The 20,989-nt window shown below is 30.8% G+C and overlaps 1 protein-coding gene across 1 annotated transcript; it reads right to left on the reverse strand.

Moving 5' to 3' along the window:
* Positions 1 to 1,941: 1,941 nt before the first annotated feature.
* LOC132925892 (uncharacterized) lies at positions 1,942 to 4,953 on the reverse strand. The gene is made up of 5 exons (XM_060990248.1): positions 3,992 to 4,953; positions 3,786 to 3,933; positions 2,946 to 3,691; positions 2,268 to 2,397; positions 1,942 to 2,208 (listed from the first exon to the last, which is right to left on the reverse strand). Exons 1-5 carry the CDS (start codon positions 4,951 to 4,953, stop codon positions 1,942 to 1,944), a joined length of 2,253 nt encoding a protein of 750 aa, XP_060846231.1.
* Positions 4,954 to 20,989: the final 16,036 nt, after the last annotated feature.

Raw genomic sequence — 20,989 nt, forward strand, 5'->3', positions numbered from 1 at the left:
GTCATTACTGCAGAAAAGAATCGTCCAAGTTATACTTGCCTTATCATTTTAGTTTAAATAAATGCTATGAAATGTATTCAAAGAATCTTATTAATCCAGTTAGTAGGAAATTATACGAGAAAATGTTTCATGAAGCTAATATAAAAATCAAGGAACCAAAAAAAGATACCTGTAATAAATGTGATGTTTTAAAAATGCAGATACAAATGCAAACTGATGGACCTGAAAAAATAGTATTACTAAAGGAACAGGAACTACACCATAAAATGGCTGAAATGGCATATGCAACAAAGAAATTAGACAAAGCAAGTATGCAGATAGAAGATAATAAAATATTAGTTTTATCATTTGACTTGCAGCAGTGCTTACCCACACCATCATTACAAAATTCAATTGCTTTTTATAAGCGTCAGCTTTGGACGTATAACCTTACTATACATAACTTGAAGACTGACCAAGCAACCTGTTATATATGGAATGAATCTATGGCAAAGAGAGGAGCAAATGAAATAGCTTCTTGTGTTTATAATTATTTAATGAATTTACCTGCTCAAATCACACATGTTTGTCTCTATAGTGATTCATGTCCCGGCCAAAACAAAAACAGTATATTTTTGGCCATGTGCTTGTACGTTTTGAAAAAATCACCTTCTCTTGAAGTCTTAGAACACAAATTTTTAGTACCTGGCCACACCCGAATGGAGTGTGATTCCGACCATGCCCAAATTGAAAAAAAAAAAAAGTTTATGATGCACCGATTTATCACCCTCATGACTGGGCACAATTTATACGCTTAACTGGGAAAAAATCCCCTTTTGAAGTAATAGAACTTAAAATTGAAGAAATATTTGATTTTGCAAGTATTTTAAAAACAGCTGCTACTGGTATACAGATGAAAAAATAAATAAAGATGGGCACCATATAAAGTGGAAAGATATAAAATGGTTTAAATATGAAAAAACCATAGACATGACAGTGATGTATAAAATTCACTTGAGCCAGATGAAGAGTTTTGCTTCATAGATATGGTAAAGCGTGGAAAGCATATAAAAAATCTAACAGAATTTATAGTTCCTATATGTTATTCAAAACCTAATAACATTTCTAAAGAAAAGAAAAAAGATTTACTCTCCTTACTTAAGTATATTCCTGATTTATACCATGATTTTTATAAAAACCTTAGTTGTACCAATAATATTCAAGATCCATTGCTTCAGGAGGAAAGCGATGAAGACTAAACTATAATAATAATTATTATTTTGTTTAATATTAAGTTTTATATTATAACATTTTATTTTTTAATATTCAATTTTAATTGAAGGAAGTTAAATTGAAAAAAGTTTTTATATTATTTTGTTATTATTTGTAATATTTTACAGCTAAATATTGTTATGTTTTTGTTTTTTTTTAAATAAATACCAGGTAGTTACATTCAGATATCAGATTTGTTGAATTTGGTACAGTATGGTAAACTATTTTAATCATTTTAATTCCTAACCTAACCATATTTATTAAGATAATAGTATGCTTAAAAGGTAATAAATCTAATAATATGATTCAACTATGAAATGTATAGAGAATAATAATAATATTAGTCATTAGATAGTTAAAAGGTTAAGTCAGTATCATGATGTGTAAAAAGTAATAAGTCACTTAAGTACTAAAATGAATAAAATTTTCAAAATATTTTGTTACACAATGGTGAAGTAACTCATTAAGTGACATTTTTGAAGAAGAATAATTGAAAAAAAAAATTATTGAAGAAATGAGAAGTTTTTTTGTTTCCTGAAAACTATCGTTTTTTGACTAGTTCCCTTTTACCCGCGTGCCGTCCATATCTTGGCATATAATTTTCTTCATTTCCAATGAAATATGATTAATTATTTTAGCGCAAGACTTATCACTCTGCAGTACACGTCCCATATCAAAAGTATTCTTAGTTTATAAATCTATTAATTTAGGCATGTCACTATAAGGTCGTTGATTTTTTGCAATATAGTATGCAGTTCTAAAAATAAACTCAGTTTTCTTAGACTCAATATTAGATAATTTCATTATTTGTTTAGGCATCACATCAAATGTGATTTTTTCAATTATCTGTTCACAGTGTTTATGAGCCTTGGAACTTCTGTGCTTGCATATTTTTTTTCGTAGATTAGCTTGTTGCTTACTAACGTTGTCTCCCATACCATATACTTCACCATTAACCTATTCTTTTGCACAATGAACACCTTTTGATTTTAATAATGTTGAATTTGTATTTTTACAATACTTGCATCCCAAAATAACCATGGGTACTCATCAGAGAAATATTTAACTTGTTTGAGATCCCAACATTGTGGTTTGACAACTTGCACTATGTCATCTTCGTCCCGTGTGTATCTGATTTCTACATAACTACAAGATACAAAATAATTTAGTAGGTAAAGTATTATAATATGATTTGATTACTATTCACAAGAATGTATTATTAAAGTAGGTATGCATTATATTTGGACTCCTCAGTCATAATAAAAAAAAATAAGCTAACCATAAATAGTTACAAAAAGCAATATTTTATTTTAAATATAAAAATGTAAGCTTTAACCAGAAAAAAGTGCGGCTAGCAATCATATTAAAAGTGAAGCTTTAAGTGATTTTATTGGAAGCTGTAGTATAAATAATAAACTATAAATATGTCAGAAATTACCAGATATATTCAATTAATTGTAATATTATAGCATAATTTATTATTTAATATTTTTAACCAATTAAATTAAGCTTAGAAAGTTATAAAATATAATGAAGCGTAATAGCAGTAAATTGCATAATACTTATTAGTAATTTGTTATAAATATTTAATATAATGTATTTCTTATACTCCCTGATAATTTTAAGGTACCTTCTTCTTCTTCTTCTCTATTGGCTTCGGCCTTTAAGACCATGCCGCTATAAACAAATCTTGCCATCTGTCCCTGTCCTCTGCAACTTCTCTCCATCTGATTCCTGGTCCTATCGATTTTATGTCCTTCTTTACACAGTCTTCCCACCTCAACCTGGGTCTTCCTAAAGGTCTTTTCCCTATAGGCTCTTCCTCTATTACCAGCCTAACAAGAGATTCTTGCTTACGCCAGGCATGACCTCCCCACATGAGTCTTCTTTTTGTTATCTCCTTAATTATATCAGGCCTCTGAAACTGCATTTGAATTTCATAATTATGCAATTTCCTCCATTCATTTATTTGGTTATCAAAGACCGGTCCATATATTTTTCTTAAAACCTTTCTTTCGAATACTCCTAGTCTCTGTTCTTCGGCTTTTCTCAGTGCCCACGTCTCAGATCCGTACATGACAATAGGTCGTAATAATGTCATGTACATTCTTATTTTTAAATTTTTAGAGAGGGTCCTAGATTTCAGTACTTTTTCTAATCCATAGTATCCCTTATTAGCTAGTTGTATTCTCGACGACACCTCTGTTTTAAGTTCATTGTCTTGAGTAATAATAGATCCGAGATACTTAAATTGTGAGACTTTCTTAAAAATATGTCCTTCTAATTCAATATGTTGTCCTAGTCTGTGATTTCTGCTATTTCGGCTAACAATTAAGTATTCTGTCTTATCATCGTTAACGGATAATCCCACTTTCTCTGCAGCCTTTATAAGTTTTTTTCCCAGCCTTTTTATCGTCTCAATATCATCTCCTTTAGAGAGCTATATCGTCCGCGTATGCTAAAAGTCCTATTGTTATTTGTCCCAGCGCAATTCCTTCTGAAACGTTCATTTCTCGTACTATTTTTTCAAGTACCAGGTTAAACAACACTGGGGAAAGCGCATCCCCTTGCCGGAGACCTGTCGTCACCCTCACAGGCTGAGATGTTGTGTTCGCTATCTTAACCTTTATATCCGTCTGGTTGATGCTGGCTCCAATGAGGCTTACAATTTTACTTGGGAATCTAAATTATTTAAGTATATTTATGAATAGAATCATAAGCTTTTTTAAAATCTACAAACAATATGTGTACATCCTTATTATACTCCCAACTTTTTTGGAGGATCTGTCTTATTACGAAAATCTGATCCGTTGTAGATCTATTCGGGCTAAAACCTCCCTGATAGTCTCCTAGTAAAGTCTCTGCTATTGGCCTTACTCTATCCAGTATACAATATGCTAGGACTTTATACGTTGTATCTAGTAATGCTATACCCCTATAATTACTACATTCTTGTGGATCATTTTTTTTGTGAATAGGACACACTAATGCGGTGCCCCAATCCTCCGGAAGTCTTTCTTCATGCCAGATACTCTCTATAATACTATGCATTCTATTTATTGTTCCGTCATCCAGGTTCTTTAGTACTTCTCCTTGGATCCCGTCCTCCCCAGGAGTTTTGTGGTTTTTTAGCCTATTAAGTTGTTGTAATATTTCCTCTTTGCTTGGAAGCGGACAATCAGTATCATTAGGTTCCGTTGGCATCCATGCAAATGTATTGACTGGGTTTTCGCAATTAAGTAATAATCCAAAATATTGTCTCCATTTTTCCAATACCTTGTCTTGTTCTGTCACAAGGGAACCATCGTCATTTTTAAGGAACTTTTCATGTTTTTTGTGCCCTCCTCTAATTGAATTTATCTTCTGGTATAATTGTCGAGTTCTATTTACTTTGTGATCAATTTCGGCTTCCTCTAATACATCTTTTGTATATTTCCGTTTTTCATATCTAAATATATTATTTGCTTCCTTTTGACATTCTTTGTATGCCATCACTTTCTCTCTATTATAGGGATTGTTGAGCATTTGAGTCCTGGCTTCTTTCCTTCTATTAAATGCTTCCTTGCAGGAGTTGTTGAACCACGGTTTCCTTGTCCTGTTTTGTTTGCCTATTACTGTGACTGTGGCCGTTTTTATAGCATCCTTAACCGCTTTCCATTTAGCATCAATTGTCTCTTCTTGATTTATGTTTAAACTGTTCATTGTTTCATGTAATTTTTGCTTGAAATTTCTACATATATTAGTATCTTTTAGCTTATTCACGTCATATTTGTCCACTAACGTTCAATTTTAAGGTACCTACACAATTAAATAAAAGCATTAATGAATTAAATAAATTTAAAAGCACACTATCCATATTTACTTATCCAGCAAACTTAATAGTTGTAAATAATTCAAAGGAGTACTTACATTTTATAATTTACACAATATGCCTCTGTGCTCACAATATTATTTTAATAGCCCAAAATATATAATTTCCTACCTTATTCAATTTAAATTCAATGAATGATACAACCTTTATTAACTAATTGTGTCCCGGCACCCTGAACTAACTTTTTTAATTAAAAATTGGTTTAATGATAATTGATAATGGACAATACTGATTGTTGGAAACATGTATTGGTCTGTGTAAACGTGTAATTTGTAAAGAAAACATATATTATTATTAATGTCTTCATTAAGGAGACATTAAAAAGAAAGTAGGTCTTCATAACTACTTACTTGATCTGGCTGTAATATTGCATTCGACTCCTTATTTATACTTATTACCATACAATTGTCACTGTCAGCTGTACTCGGCTGGAAAGTTTTATAATTTAGTCATTAGTGATATTATAACAAGTAACATAGTAATATTTAAATAAGTTATAATTTAATTAATTATAATATATGATAGTTAGGTATGCCAGATGCCTAGACTATTTTTATTTAAAATTAAAATAAGAGACTTACTTTCATTTTTTTAGTCTGCTTTTTGAAAAAATAATCAAGTAAATTGTTGTTGCTGCGTGATCTTTTTTGGTCAGCCATTATATTGGACTCGTACTCCTGTCTCCTCGGATATAAACTATAATCTAACTATCCAAGTAACAAGTAACGACTGTAAAGTTATTACTTATTATGATTTTCTAAATACAGAATTACTCAAAATTCGATAACGATGCAAAATCGAAGACGAACAATTCAAGAACATCGGTAAATGATAACCATAACAGTAATAACCACGAACTATGATTATAATGGACTGGTCTCGAAATGATGAGGAGTATATAGCGGGACGGGTCGCAAATGTCTCTTCCTTGATACTTGGGGTTTTTATGCTCTCAAGCGCGACCTGGTTTTTAAGCACGATACTATCATTTATTCCCTGATAACACTATACCGCCTTATTTTGAAAATATTGATAGTGAAAATAATTTATACATTTATAATTATTATTTGATCTTCGGTAGTTTGATACTAGACATTTTAGATTTTGTTTTTACATTTAAAAATTTAAAATGAAAGTAAGGAAGTGTTCAATTCTGGGATGTTCAAGCGTAAAAAAAAATCCTAAGATTTCTCTATTTAAAGTTCCAAAGAATAATTCTTTTGCATGGAATTTGGCAAACAATAAGTATATTTGCAAAGATTCTGTTGTGCAATTTGTGTGTGCTGATCATTTTCTTCCGGAAGATATGGTGTCTGCATATTCAATCCCACCGAATGTTGCTATTGTAAGAATTAACATCTTTACATTGTTAATTATTTGTTATAAGATATTTACTTTTCTATAATCTACAGGAACTTGGAAATAGAAGCAAATATCGCTTAAAAATAAGAGCTATTCCTTCTATTTTTAATTCAAATTTTGAAGATAGAATAATAAGTTATGATTTGAGACATACTATTAACTTTGACCACAGCTATGCTAAACAATATTATAGTAAACCATCATGCCGAAAAAAATTATTTGAAAACAGGACTTCAGTGAGTACATTATTCTCTAGTATGTGGTCCTAGTTATTTGATGTGCATTAACATGCCCAATCTACTGAATGCTGAGCACCATTATACTTATAAGTATTATTGTTTATAATTGTTATCATATTACCTTTATTGCAGATCTTACATATGTGTTTTTGTTATACAAAATTTTTTTACATATTTTATACGATTTTTGGAATTTTTTAAAACACGATTATACGTAATTTAGCATAAAAGGTACCGTACGCGGATTGCTGTACTAACAATGCACAATGAGAACGCCGTCTCCGTGATATTTGTAGTAGGTTCACCAAAATCGGAGGTATGGTAGCCCGGGATACTTGCTATGAGCTGTGTAAGTTTCAAATTGATCGGTGAAAGGGTTGATTTTATACGATTTTCGGTAAGGAGATTATCATTTGCCGTGTGATAAGGCTGCATGGCCTATCTATAATTGTTATCATACAAAAAGTTATCACCTTAACGGTTACGACGGCGTTGTCCGTTCCTACCTCCTTATCACGGCCAACGACCATCAATAATTTATTATGATAATATTGTCATTTTTATTTTAATTCTTTCATTCGTTTTTTACGGTTTTCCAGCCTTTTCGGGTCCCGTTTCAAGTTTTAAATCGTCTTTCAGGTGTTTACAAAGATTCCTCTACTGCGATCGCACGTGAAATATATTTCGCGTCCCTGTTCGAAATCCGAATGTCCGGCGTAATGGTCTTACGTTTTTCTTTCGAAATATCCTCTTAAGTTTTTTTTCTTCTGGTTGCATTCGCTGTATGACCTACCTTAAGATCCGAAAATACTCCCTGTGTACCTTGACATTTGATTCGTTAGTAAAATTAATTGGTTATAGCAAGCTAAACGCGCAATGTTTGAGATTACGTAATATTACCGCCCCCCGCACCGCAGATCACTTCCCCGCCCTAAACCACCTTAAATATGGTTTGCACCAAACAGAAAAAACGTCAAAATGATCATAACATTTAGCTCTATACGATTATAAGTATGAATTACACGATATCATTGGCAGAAAAATCATGGAAAGTACATTTTAGTTCACCGGTGTTGGATTCAGCATATATGAGGACTCCCCGACACCGGTGAACCAAAATGTACTTTCCATGATTTTTCCGCCAATGATATCGTGTAATTCATACTTATAATCGTATAGAGCTAAATGTTATGATCATTTTGACGTTTTTTCTGTTTGGTGCAAACCATATTTAAGGTGGTTTAGGGCGGGGAAGTGATCTGCGGTGCGGGGGGCGGTAATATTACGTAATCTCAAACATTGCGCGTTTAGCTTGCTATAACCAATTAATTTTACTGACGTATCCTCTCGAACGGCACGAAAACGGTATTTTTGGCACTTACGGCATGTCAAAAAGTAAATACAATCAGTGGTAAAAAACTTAGATAATATTTTGATAGAAGAACGTTACTTTACGAATAAACGTGTATTGATTGACTTTAACCATCAGCTGTCGCGGAGCTGTTCTAACATGGGCGCGATAATGTTTAGAAAAAGAAAATGTATAAACACTAGTAATGTATGAGTCGGTGCATAACAATTGAGTTTATTATAAAGAAAATACCATAAAATGTAGTCAATTACATCTACGAAAAACGGAAATTGCGCTTATCATATATAATAATTTATTATCATTGTTTATAGTAAACCCGGTTATCACATATGACCGCACTCCCAACGCTGGGTTAAAAATCTGCTATCAGCTGATTAACTTTTAATCACTGATTAATATCTATGCTACAACCATTGAAATTAAACAATATGCATGCCAGCGGTAAAAATAATACTTATACCTGCCGGACTTCCGTTATATGGACTTGTCGTTTTCAAAAACACTACAGGCCGATTGTAAATGCACTCAGGAATAGAATGTAGTTTACATCTTTTTTTAGTCTGTTAGAGTAAGTATCATATTTTAATGGTGTTTTATCAATAGGCGAACATAACTACCAGGCGTTAAAAATGTTTTTACAGTTTTTACTGCGTTTGGGGTGACCAAATTATTTTCTGTAATTTTATTATCTTCAGCACTAATCGTAGTTAAATCAACTGCTATCTCTGTTTACTTGTGTATAGCTTCAATAAGTTTAAATTTTTTCATATTTTCCATTAAGCTGCCTTGCTTAAAATAACCTATTTTCTTATTTTTTCTAGCTCGCCACTGTTCAGCGTCTTCATCGTCACTCAGATCTGTTGCTGTATTGACTGATAAGACGCTTTTGTTTTTCCAAAGAATATCGCCATCGACATTTAGTTTTTTGGGAATAACACAACGCTTGTTCGGTATGTCACACAGGACTTCCTTGGCAACACTTTCTATCTTGTCACTAATAATCCTTATGAAGCGACTACATTTCATACTTTTTGCTTGTAGGCTGTTCCCTTTGAGATAATGAAACCATAATTCTGCACCAGAATTATTTGGTCTATGGCACACTTCTATTTTGGAATATAACATAAGACAAGTCCACATTGGTATGATGGGTACAACAGATCCCAGCGAGTCACTGAAGTATTCTTCGTTGTGAAACTCGTTTGGAACGCCTTCATTATCTAATGTAAATTATGCTCTTATATGTCTTTAGACATTTTCGCAAAATGACCATAAAACTTTGAATTTATATATTCATTATATATTTTTTATTTATTTATAATTTTATATTGTCCCTTTGATAATGGGTTTGTTTTGCGTTCCAACAGAATTTAAGAACAAAATGTTTTCAATATCTTTGTACTCTTTTGAATTCAACACCGTCCTATCGCTATTGTTAATACCAATCAGGTAGTCAATGAATTTCTGGACATCGCCATGTTGGTATGGTGAAAATATAACAGTGCAAAGTGCTTTTAACCATTTATCCAAATCATTTACCTTTTTCAGATCAAATGCTGGTGTTACAAAACCAACAACGATACGTACAAGATCTTTGTTTTTATTAGTTTTGTCAGCAGCAACAAAACATTGATCTAGGTAGTCAATAACATCCTTGCACCCTTTAAAAGCCTGTGCCAGCGATTTAATTATTGCCGTATAGAAATCACTCGTCACATTCGCAATTAAATCTGATACGTCAAAGCCGTGATCTGTTGCAAACTGTTTAAATGCATATAACCAACTGAAAATTGCTGATGTTGATTGATTGGTACTTATGAATTCCGCAACTGGCATCATGTGATCATTTGCTTTTATTACTGCTGCATAGTATAACAATCGTTTTTCTTGTTTTTTTTTTAACGTAGTAGGTCTTATGACTGTACCCGTCGCGTCAACATGCAATGTGACCGGTTTGAGTTTATTCAAAACCATCAATTGCTCTTTACTGAATATGTAACATTCGAAGTTAGGATTTTTTTTTTTTTTGGTGGGGGGGGGGGTGACACGTATTTCACGAATTCTGAGTTTTCAGAAGCCATTTGTACCATATCTAATCGGTCATCGCTATTGAAATCAAACTTACTCAGAGTCTCGTGTGACACTCTGTTATACACACTGGTTGATCTTATGTTTTGAAGGTTCCCTCGTTTAATCTTGCTAGGAGAAGATTTCATAACATGTTTTTGCCTCAAAGCCAACGGTTTTGTGTGGCTCGCCTCTTTTCGATAACTCATTCGCTCCGGTCCTCTTAGAAAGTTTGTTAATTTTCCACCATGGAAATAGTTTATTTGATTGCTAAGAACAAACACCTTAACGGAATTTTCAGTTTTTTTTTCAAAATCAAACTTAAAACTTTTACAAGTATTGTGTCTGCAATAACCATAAAAACTAGTGAATTCACCGCGACTATTTTTATTAACATATTTTATGGACAAAACACAAGAGTTATTAAGGGTTACAAACTTATCTCTAATCAACATATTTCTAAGGTCCTTTGACATTCTATCATGTTCATTAGACAACTTTTCAAGTTAATTCCATTCACTAATGAATAACTCAAAAATACCCTTTATAGTGTTTAGATACGAACAATTATATCGCTTTTCTTTTTTATTTTCTAGGTCACCACTTATTGTCGACGGAAATATGTTTTTGGAATTCTTGGGAAGCATTTTTGAGTCCGCCTCAGGAGTGCTACAAGCCACTATAGTTCCTGACCATTTTATTGGAGTTACAGTATCTATCACCTCCGCCTCATTCGGTAGCATTATAGATTACATAAGAGAATAATCACCGTCAACATAACTTTTATGACATTTAAAATCAACGGCTTGCGATGAATGTGTAAATGTTTGTTGTCTAGAAATGTCTACTTCTAACCTAATTGGAGTAGAAGTAATAACATTAGAATAATTAGCAGCCAAAGAGTTGTTTGTCTCTTCGATCGTTTTAATTTCACCGGATTTAAGGAAACTGTTGTTCAAAGCGTCTAACGTCCAATTAAGTTCGGAGACTCCACAGTCACTCTCTAAATGTTCATTTGTTTGTTTTATCGCTGTACACTTATAAATCTTTGACTCTATGTCACAGTCGGCTTTAAAATCTAGTTTTTGCCTAACATCCCTTCTCAGTACTTCGTTTGAGGGTGTGTCAAAATTTGTTTTTTTATTAGAACTAGCAATTGTACGAGGATCAGTACAGCTATTCAGTACTGTGATATTTTCAGTTTCATAGGAGGGATTCTTACCTGAATTGTCAACCCTTAAGTTTTCGACATTGTCATTGATTCCTAATTTGTTGGACTTACAACTTATATTTGACAATGAGTGATGAGTGACATCCACTACTCTGTCACCGACACCTAAATTGTTCTCAACAATAGACTCACTGATTTGTACCGGCAAAAGTGTGTCGAAACCTTCATTACAATTTACAGATAAAGAGATTTCCTTGATTATTGTATGAGACCTTTGATTCTTACGGAGTAAACTTATTATATTTTTATTACTTTTAGCGATTTTTTTTAATTTACAAATTTCAGTTGCAGCTGATTATGGGTGTAGGGCCACAATTCACTGTTTGGTATTAAATATTTGATGTTTGTAGGTATATTAGTTTTTGTAGTTCCTCTAACGAGTTTACACAGCGTTGAGTTGTTCGCTGACAATGCTTGAACTACATCATAACTAAGTTTTTTTATATTATTTGTTTTAAATACCTCTTTGCAAATATCTATTATTCTCGGGTCAGACATTTTAACAGTTTCATCTATTATAGTTGGGTATTTTAATCTAATGCAATCAGCAACATCCTTAACTCTGTTCTTATGACTTACTTTTTGAATACGCCCACATATTTTTTTTTGTTATAGGATACTTCTATCTTATTATTCTTCTCAACAAGTGTGGAGAGTTTTGACGTATCGTTTATTCCACTGCATTGCTCCATGTCAATGCTATTGGACGTTGTGATTTTTTTTGTTTATATAATAAAGAAATAACTTGTTTTATTAATGTATTAATGAAAGATACTTTGTATAGAAATAGTTAATTTATTAAAAGTTCATAAATTAGTATAGTTACACGCCGTGGTATAACACCAGATTTAAATTGTATATTATATATAATTATAAATCAATGGTCCACGTAGTTAAGGATAAAGCGGAGTTCTCAATACTTTCGTAACACTCCAATGTAGTATATAACCAAAATTTAATCATATAATGGTTCCACTTAAAGGAAAAAAACAGGTTAGGCCTATAGTAGTAGGTCGTTATTGGTCGTATAGATCGCAAAAAACTGCAACCCCTAAAAAAAAAAAATTAAAAAAAATTAAATCGTAAAATACTTTCAAAGCCATTTACTTAACAACATTTTACTTTGATAAAGTTTAAAATTTTTCAAAACGTTAAGTATAAAATTGATTAATAATAATTATTTATAGCAAATAACTTTAAAAAATATTAATTTTTAGTTGTTACATTAGGTATGCATTTTAATATTTACATTCATCGTTCTTAATTCTAAAATATTTAACCAATTTTTCAACAGGTAATATAATATGTAGGTATACTCTCAAAGTCACGACGAATAATTCTTAATTTTGTTTCATAACAATGTATATTGTATTTGACATTAAAAATTAGGTATTTAAATATGAATGGAAAAAAAATGCCATATAAATAATTTCCAACATGTTAGCACAATAATTTTTATCTATCCTTTACGACTCAGCATAGCAAATAAGTATTCGACAAGAGTTAATCTTAGTCTTGCAAACTTTAATATGAATTGTGAGTCAATTGATTTATTATCAAACTTTAAGTTAAGAACATTGTCTGTGTCTTTTTTGTGATGATTCAATTGTTATGCAAGTTTTAAGTAAAACATAAGTTTAAAAATGGTCACATATTGTAGAAAAATTTAAACATGTTAACAAACAGAATGTTCTTAACTGTAAGTTGTATATTAGGCCAATTAAATTAAGTGTAACATTAAACTACACTGATATCATCCTAAAAACTACTGAAAACAAATTATAATAACTCATTAGAGGAGCACACAACACAAAAAAAAATTCTTTAAATATTTTTTAAATGTTAAACTATTGTAGATATGGCTGTATGAAATGATTTAGTGAAAAGCCGATGTAAAAAAAAATATTACTTAAGGAGATATTAAGGAATGTAGAATAGCTGCTTGACGCCATTAGGCCTAACTCGTCGTAATTGCCTATCTTATACGTGTAAAAGTCTCTTGTTTCAAACAACGATTTACCAACCTAAACGTTTTATTTTTTGAATTTAATTTACGTAAAATTGTGTGGATTTATGTGTTCAAGACGATACAAGTAACAGAATTTTAATACAGCGTTTAGTTTTTTAAATATTAAAAATCTTAATAAAGCTATTTTTGTTAAACAGCGCGTCATGGTGTGCTGCAATCGAACAACGGGTCCACCGCCGACCACTACTAATTCTATACATAGACACAAACACACATGTCATTAAATACAAAAAAAAAAAAATAGCAGAGACAAGACATGTTTATTTTGGCGAATTGATTCAAGAAAGCTCAATTAAATGAACTGTTCATTCAAATCACACTGTTTAGTGAATCATTTGATCATAAGAATCATAAATCATAATTAAACTTATTCATTTGTAAGTTATCGCGATTAACAAGTTCATTTAATTGAATCAGTACTTGATTCTACAGTTAGTTTTTTCGTATCGTAATTATACAAAATAAAATAAAATCACTTAATTCTAATTTATATAAAAATTGAAGTCGTAAGTTTGTAAAGTTTGTAAGATTTGAATATAAAACAGTTAGTTATAGAAATGTAAATATCCATTAAACAATAAATCACTATTTCAATTTTTTTGTTTTTATAGATGAAAATTTGAATTTATATAATGTAAAAATAATTAAAATTAAAATAATTAGTTTGTTGACACATTAAAAAAGACAATAAATAAAAATCTTCTATAACTTATAAGGAGTTAAGTGAAAAGAAATAATATTAGTCACAATAATCTTCATATCAAATAAATCTTTTTTTTTATTTTTTATTTATTTTAAACCTATGACAAACTATGTTTGGTGATCAAACATCAGATATTTGTCAATACAGTAATATGAAAAACTTGCTGGATAGTGATGCGATATATTTTAATCATGTAAATATTTAAACGTTAATTCAAACATCCAATTTATCTGAAATCTCTTCTTTGTAGACTATAACAAAAAAACAAATATCATATAAATAAAAGCATAAGCATACATTTCGTGAATATAGATGTAAAATAACTATCACCAATGTAATATTATTTATTTATTAATTATAATAATGATGTTATAGAATATCTGGTTTTTTTAAAAGTTAAACTATTGTGATAAAAATGAAACATAGGTAAACAGTAACACAAAAATAGCAGTCAGTTATGAATACAATACTGTTGTTGAGTAGGTACATCAAATTAAATGGATATTGACAATGTATTGTGTATATTGATTGAACATAAAAATTTATATTATTTCTGTACTCTATAATAAAGAGTAGAATATTGTAAACTATAATGTATTATTTAAATCCCTAACTTTGCATATGTAACAATGCCTAAAAATGTTGTTTTGGGTATAATTAAAACTTAAATAATTATGATTTATGAACATAACTAATAGCAGTATCGAATTGTTTTTGCTATTCATTAAAAATTGATTCATCTATATTATTAGGATATTTCAAATGATGACCCTCAAAACCTAAAAATAAGTATTACACCACCATTAACTATTCCTGAACTCGAAGAAAATATTTTAACTTCAAACACTGATAATAAATCTGTAGTTATAGTTAGTGAAACATCAACATATTCTTCTATAGACAGTAAAACAGATGAGGTAGACATAAACATATTTTTAATTACTTATTTTACCTATGTAGAGTATGTGTTGTTTCCATATTATCAATGTACCAGTGGCGGTTTTGGTTGTATTTTTTTGGTGAGGCGACTTATATATAACTCCCCCCCTCATAACAAAAATTAATCTTCATAATAATGGAATTAAAAAATTTAAAAATAATTATAACTATAATAATATAATTAAATTACTTTAATGTTAAATCAAATCACGACAACACGCGTAGAAAAATTTAAACGAAAAAGGACGACTGCACAAACGCCGATTCGAACAAGAGAGATATAAACTAATAATGAAATCGGTTTCATCTGGCGCTGTGACAATAATAACGGTTTATGATTATCCAATAAATATCCGTTTCCCGGCCTGGACGGTCGGTGTGGACATCTACTGTGCCAATTGAGTTCCCTACAGAATTTGCACGGCCCCGGTGGCTGGTCATCAGACAATTTGCAAAATATTTCTTTTTGACCGGTGGGGCTCTTTATGGGGTGTTCGGCGCGACCTTAGGTTTTGGGGTCCAGTTTTTGGTGGGCGGGTTGGTGTTAGTCGTTACTGGATCCAAAACGCCTGCGATGCGTCGTAACTTGCTGAACGTTAATGGTCTATGTAAACGAATATGTGTACGAAATGCGTCACGCGTTAACCCGGCGATAATACCTACCAATTCCGCTTCGGATAGGCCAGTATTTACGCGTCGCGCTAATTGGTTTTTACTTAGTACAAAATCCGTTAACGGTTGTCCGGTCGTTTGTCGTGTTGACACTATGTCTATTCATATATATACAGGGTGATTTTTTAAGCATGCTCACCCCATTATTATGCTTAACCTTCATGCGGGCGCGCTCCGTTCCATAGCTCCAAAGGGCGCGCGACGGTAATTTACCGCCTCGGAGTTTTTTTTACTTTTGAACCCAACGTTTCATCTTAAAAATTTTAGTTGTTGATAAATATTATGAAAAAAATCATGTACACAATATGTAGTATAGTAATACATTTTATTATAAAAAAAAAACCATTATTAAAACTTCGAATATTGAAAAAAAAACATAAATATTACCTTTACATAACTTTAGTAACAAATATTAAACATTGAAAAATTAAAAATGTAAATAAAATAAAATAATTAAAACTTCGAACCTTAAAAAAAATATTTATATAAAGTTAAACATCTTAAATGTAAAAATAAAACAAATTTAAATATTAAACATAATCTTCATCAGAATCAACTATATCGTCATTCTGGCAATTATCACACGTATGTGATGAGTGTTTTTGACAAATGCTTCTGTCACAAGTGATGCATTTTAGTCTAGTTATATTATTCTTTTTCGAACCGCAAATGTAACAAAAGCATCGTTTGTTTGAAATCTCCTCACTTGTTTTTTTACTATCGACATCTCGGTAGGTATTCAAGAAAACACTCAAATCTTTAGGAAGCGAACAGATTTTTGCTCGTTCTCTCAAGTTTTCATCCATTAGTTCTATAGCCAAATTAAAAATATATTTTCGTCTAACGAAGGTTTCCAAGCAGTTGTTCATCTGATAAATTCTCATGGAGTTTATCCCAGCAATATCCAGATATCGGAAGAAAATTATCATTGGCCACCTTTTTGTTCTTCTTGAAGTTGAAATCCTTGAACACATAAGATCAACAGTGTCTACACCACCTTTTGTGGCATTATAATCCATGACTTGGACTGGCTTTCCAGTTTCGTCATCCGCTTCGTTTTCGTCATGCAATGTCGACAATACCAAAACAACTTTCTTCTTTTTTGTAACATATGAGACCAAAGTTGAAGTGTCCAAATAAATAACTGCCAGGAACAAGATTTTTATTTTCTGTCACAAATATAGCTGGTATTTCAGACTTATTCTTTCTCAAAGTTCCAAGAAAAGTTAAGCCAACTGATGATAGATATTCAGCCAAAGGATAACTACTAAACCAATTATCTGTGGTAACATTTCTATTCGTACGCTTTAGTGGTTCAGTCAAAGTCTTAACAATATCGAATGGCTTATTGGAGGTTTCGTAGGGCCCAGGTTTTTGTGTCCCGCAATAAATAATCATGTTGAATGTATAAAATGTTTGAGAATCACACATTGAATAAATTTTTATGCCATACTTTGCCGGTTTTTGGGGCATGTACTGTATAAAGCTACAGCGGCCACGAAAAGACACTAACATTTCATCGATAGTAACACTTTCCCCCACATTGTACGCACTTTGGCAATTAGCTACAAAAGCTGAATGAAAATTCCTAATCGGGGCTAGTTTGTCAGATATAGATCGCTCTTGACGAGTGGTGATGTCATCGAAACGAAGAGACCTGAGCAACAATCGAAATCTACGTTCGCTAAAATTAGCGCGCAAAATTGTCAGGCCTGTTCCATTTTTATTGAAAAATTCGTTAATATCAGCACGATTTCCACGTTTGACGCTTATCAAGAACAAAGCTCCAAATACAGCTTTTATTTCCGATCTTGATGTAGGTTTGTAATCCCTATCTCGAACAGGAGTGTCGGACGATTCAGTTTTTTCATATTTTTTTTGAGCAATAAAAATATTAGTAAACTTGACTATGTCATCTATGATTTCCAAAGAAAAGATTTGGAGGAAACAGTCAAGCCTCGTTTTACAGACCCGGGCTTGTGCCTTGGGACCAGGAATAGTTTTGATAATGTTTTTTGACCTGACCTTCGAAGTTTTTGAAAGGCTTTTGTTGGCCCAAATTGTATCATTATTCCTCCCAATATAAAATGACAAACCTTCCATATCGTGTATATCCTCGTCAATATCATCCATTCTATCATACATCTCCTCAGATTCACTATTATGGTCATTTTCTTCAACAGCTTCAGGTTCAAAATCAATATCGTCTTGATCATCAATTTGATCATCCGAATCCGAATCCTCCTCTAAAAGTCGACAAATATCATTCGGATTTATGAAACGTGCCCTAAGATGAGAATAGATACCAAATCGCACATTAAAATATGTAAAAAAAAAAACCTTGATCTATAAACAATTATTTAATAGTAGACAGGTATTTTTGAGATAAGTTTGAAAATATAAACAAGCTGTCGACGGTGCATCGACAACAGCAGTCAATGTGAAATAAAATATAATAACATTATAACAATAATGATAAATAATAATACAATATTCTGTCAAAATACAGAAGATAGTCTGGACGTGATTTTTATTTTATTCGTAAAAGAGTCACAATTATTTCTCATCATAATCGAATACATTGTATTGTAAATTCATGAATTATACCAAAAACTGTGTTCAGTCTATTTTTGTTTTGTAATAGCTTATTAATATTACAATTATTACATGATAATTCTATTGGATACGTTTACTTATGGAATATAAATGCAATATACTATATACCTAAGAAAAATATGAAATTAATACTTACATTTCATTGCGATTGCTGGTAAAAAAAAACACTAATAGGCGCGTGTCTGGTAAACTACCGCCAACCACGGACTGTACACGTTTGACGTTGATTGATACGACTGACCGTGAAACAATGTCTAAGGCGACACTGCCACCTAGTGTCATATTGTGTTAACTGAGAATACCGATAACTCCCGTACTCATTAACAACCGCCAGTAAAAATGCCGAGACCTTTTTTGAAAGAAGCGGTAAATTACCGCCCACGCGCCCGGATGAAGGTTAAATTTTGCATATATTCAAATTCTGATTTTTGGAATTTTTAAATGTAATTGAAGACAATATTTTCGAGTACTTAGATTTTTCAAATCATTTAAGGAGTATCCTGTGGCGATACCAACTTTGGTTTTTCAAATGAGAACATATATATTTAAAAGGAAAATGTGAATCAGGTAATTTTTCTGAAAATTTTGATGTATTGAAATCGAAATTTGAACGTAAACTTCCGGAGATATTCTACTTTAAATACTAAGGAATAAGGATAATATAGTCTATTATACTAAATACTTAGTAAATGAATACAAGCTCGATAATTATAATTCGGTATGCAATATAAAAAATTCGTTAATAATTACTACTTATTACTAAATGCTTATGGATTTATATTGCATCTGACAATTTTCAAAGCAAAGGAAATATGTATGTATAAAACAATTCCTTTTTATTTTATCGAGTATGTTATCTTATAATAGCCTATAGGTATTGTTATTTTTTATAGCATAACTATGATCTAGAATAAAATACTAAATAATCGTCAGTAGTCCAGTCGGTAACACAAATGTAAAATATTGTGTACATTATGATTCGCCAGTTAGAATATGTAATAATCAATTAGAATTAGAAATACATATCCAATATTTACAAAAACATGCAAAATAAAAACACCACCGTTTATCTCATCATGAGGATCAGAAGTCACAAAAAAAAACATGAAAAACATGCTGTTGCATATAAATCCTAGCCCTGGTTATTACTTACTACTTACCAATTGTGTTTTTAACTTAATGATTTCATCGGTGAAAATAACTTTCTCGTCGTTCATTTTAGTGTTTATTTTTTTGTTTTCATCAAGATCCTTTTTTAAATGGTCCTAGATGAAGTTAATTTCATTAGCATTGGTTATAGTGATTCAAATTTGTAATCATATTTACTACCATTTCAATTGCCGCATTGTTCAAATCTTTATTTTTTCGTCGATAGTAGCCGTAGCATCATGTAGTTCTAATGTTTTTAATTCTAACTTATTTTTTGTTGTGTAAAGTTCCTAAAAAATTATATTTTGTGCTATTTAATATTTATTTTTAATTTTACATTTATTTTTAATAAAATAATTACTTGATTTAATTCTTCAATTTGTTTCATTAGTTCTTTACAGGAAGATTTGTAATATGCATATCTTTTTAACAGGTAGTTATTGTCCAATAATTTGCTACTTTCATTTGACGTCACTGACATGATGAAAATTTAAACAAAACTTGTGTACCGTTCAATTTAAACTGAAATCCTTGTCTCTGTTTTAGAGTCTGTTTAATCTAGTATTTCACTTATCTTTATTAACTACTAAACCGGTTTCACATACCACCAAAATACACCCTTATAATTAACAGTAGAATTCAAAAGGAAATCTTTGTGTCTGTACTCTGTTTTTATATTCTCTATCTTTATTGCATGAATAAATAACAATAATGAGTTTAATAAATTGAGTTTATTTATAATACACAATACAGCCTGTTTATATAAAGTAAGAAAAATTTCAAATAAAAAATAACGAGTTTAATCAATTGAGTTTATCTATAATACACAATACAGATTGTTTACATTAAGTATGAAAAATCTCAAATAAAATATAACGAGTTTAATCAATTGAGTTTATCTATAATACACAATACAGATTGTTTACATTAAGTATGAAAAATCTCAAATAAAAAATAACGAGTTTAATCAATTGAGTTTATCTATAATACACAATACAGATTGTTTACATTAAGTATGAAAAATCTCAAATAAAAAATAACGAGTTTAATCAATTGAGTTTATTTATAATATACAATACAGCCTGTATACATAATGTAAGAAAAAATCTCAAATATAAAATATAGATACATATGTATTACTATTAAATATTACAATTTAAATAAAAACAATTTTTTTTAATATAAAAGTTTTTATACAAGTACAAATTTAAATTGTATTTTTCTATAAATGTGGAAAAAACATACAAAAGTACAAATGCATTAACATGCTAAACAAAACACAAATATATTTTCATTTTATTTTAAGAATTTTAGGGGAAATATCAATTACCAATAATATTATATACATTGATTACACTATATTGCAACCTAGCAATTGTATGATGTGATACTCTTTCCTACAAGTACTAATATTAGTAATATCACAAGCATATTATAAGTATTTTTATTTTCATTATTATAATTTTAATCATGTCATATTCTAATGTC

Source organism: Rhopalosiphum padi, chromosome 3 (assembly GCF_020882245.1).
Source record: "Rhopalosiphum padi isolate XX-2018 chromosome 3, ASM2088224v1, whole genome shotgun sequence".
Lineage (NCBI taxonomy): Eukaryota > Metazoa > Arthropoda > Insecta > Hemiptera > Aphididae > Rhopalosiphum > Rhopalosiphum padi.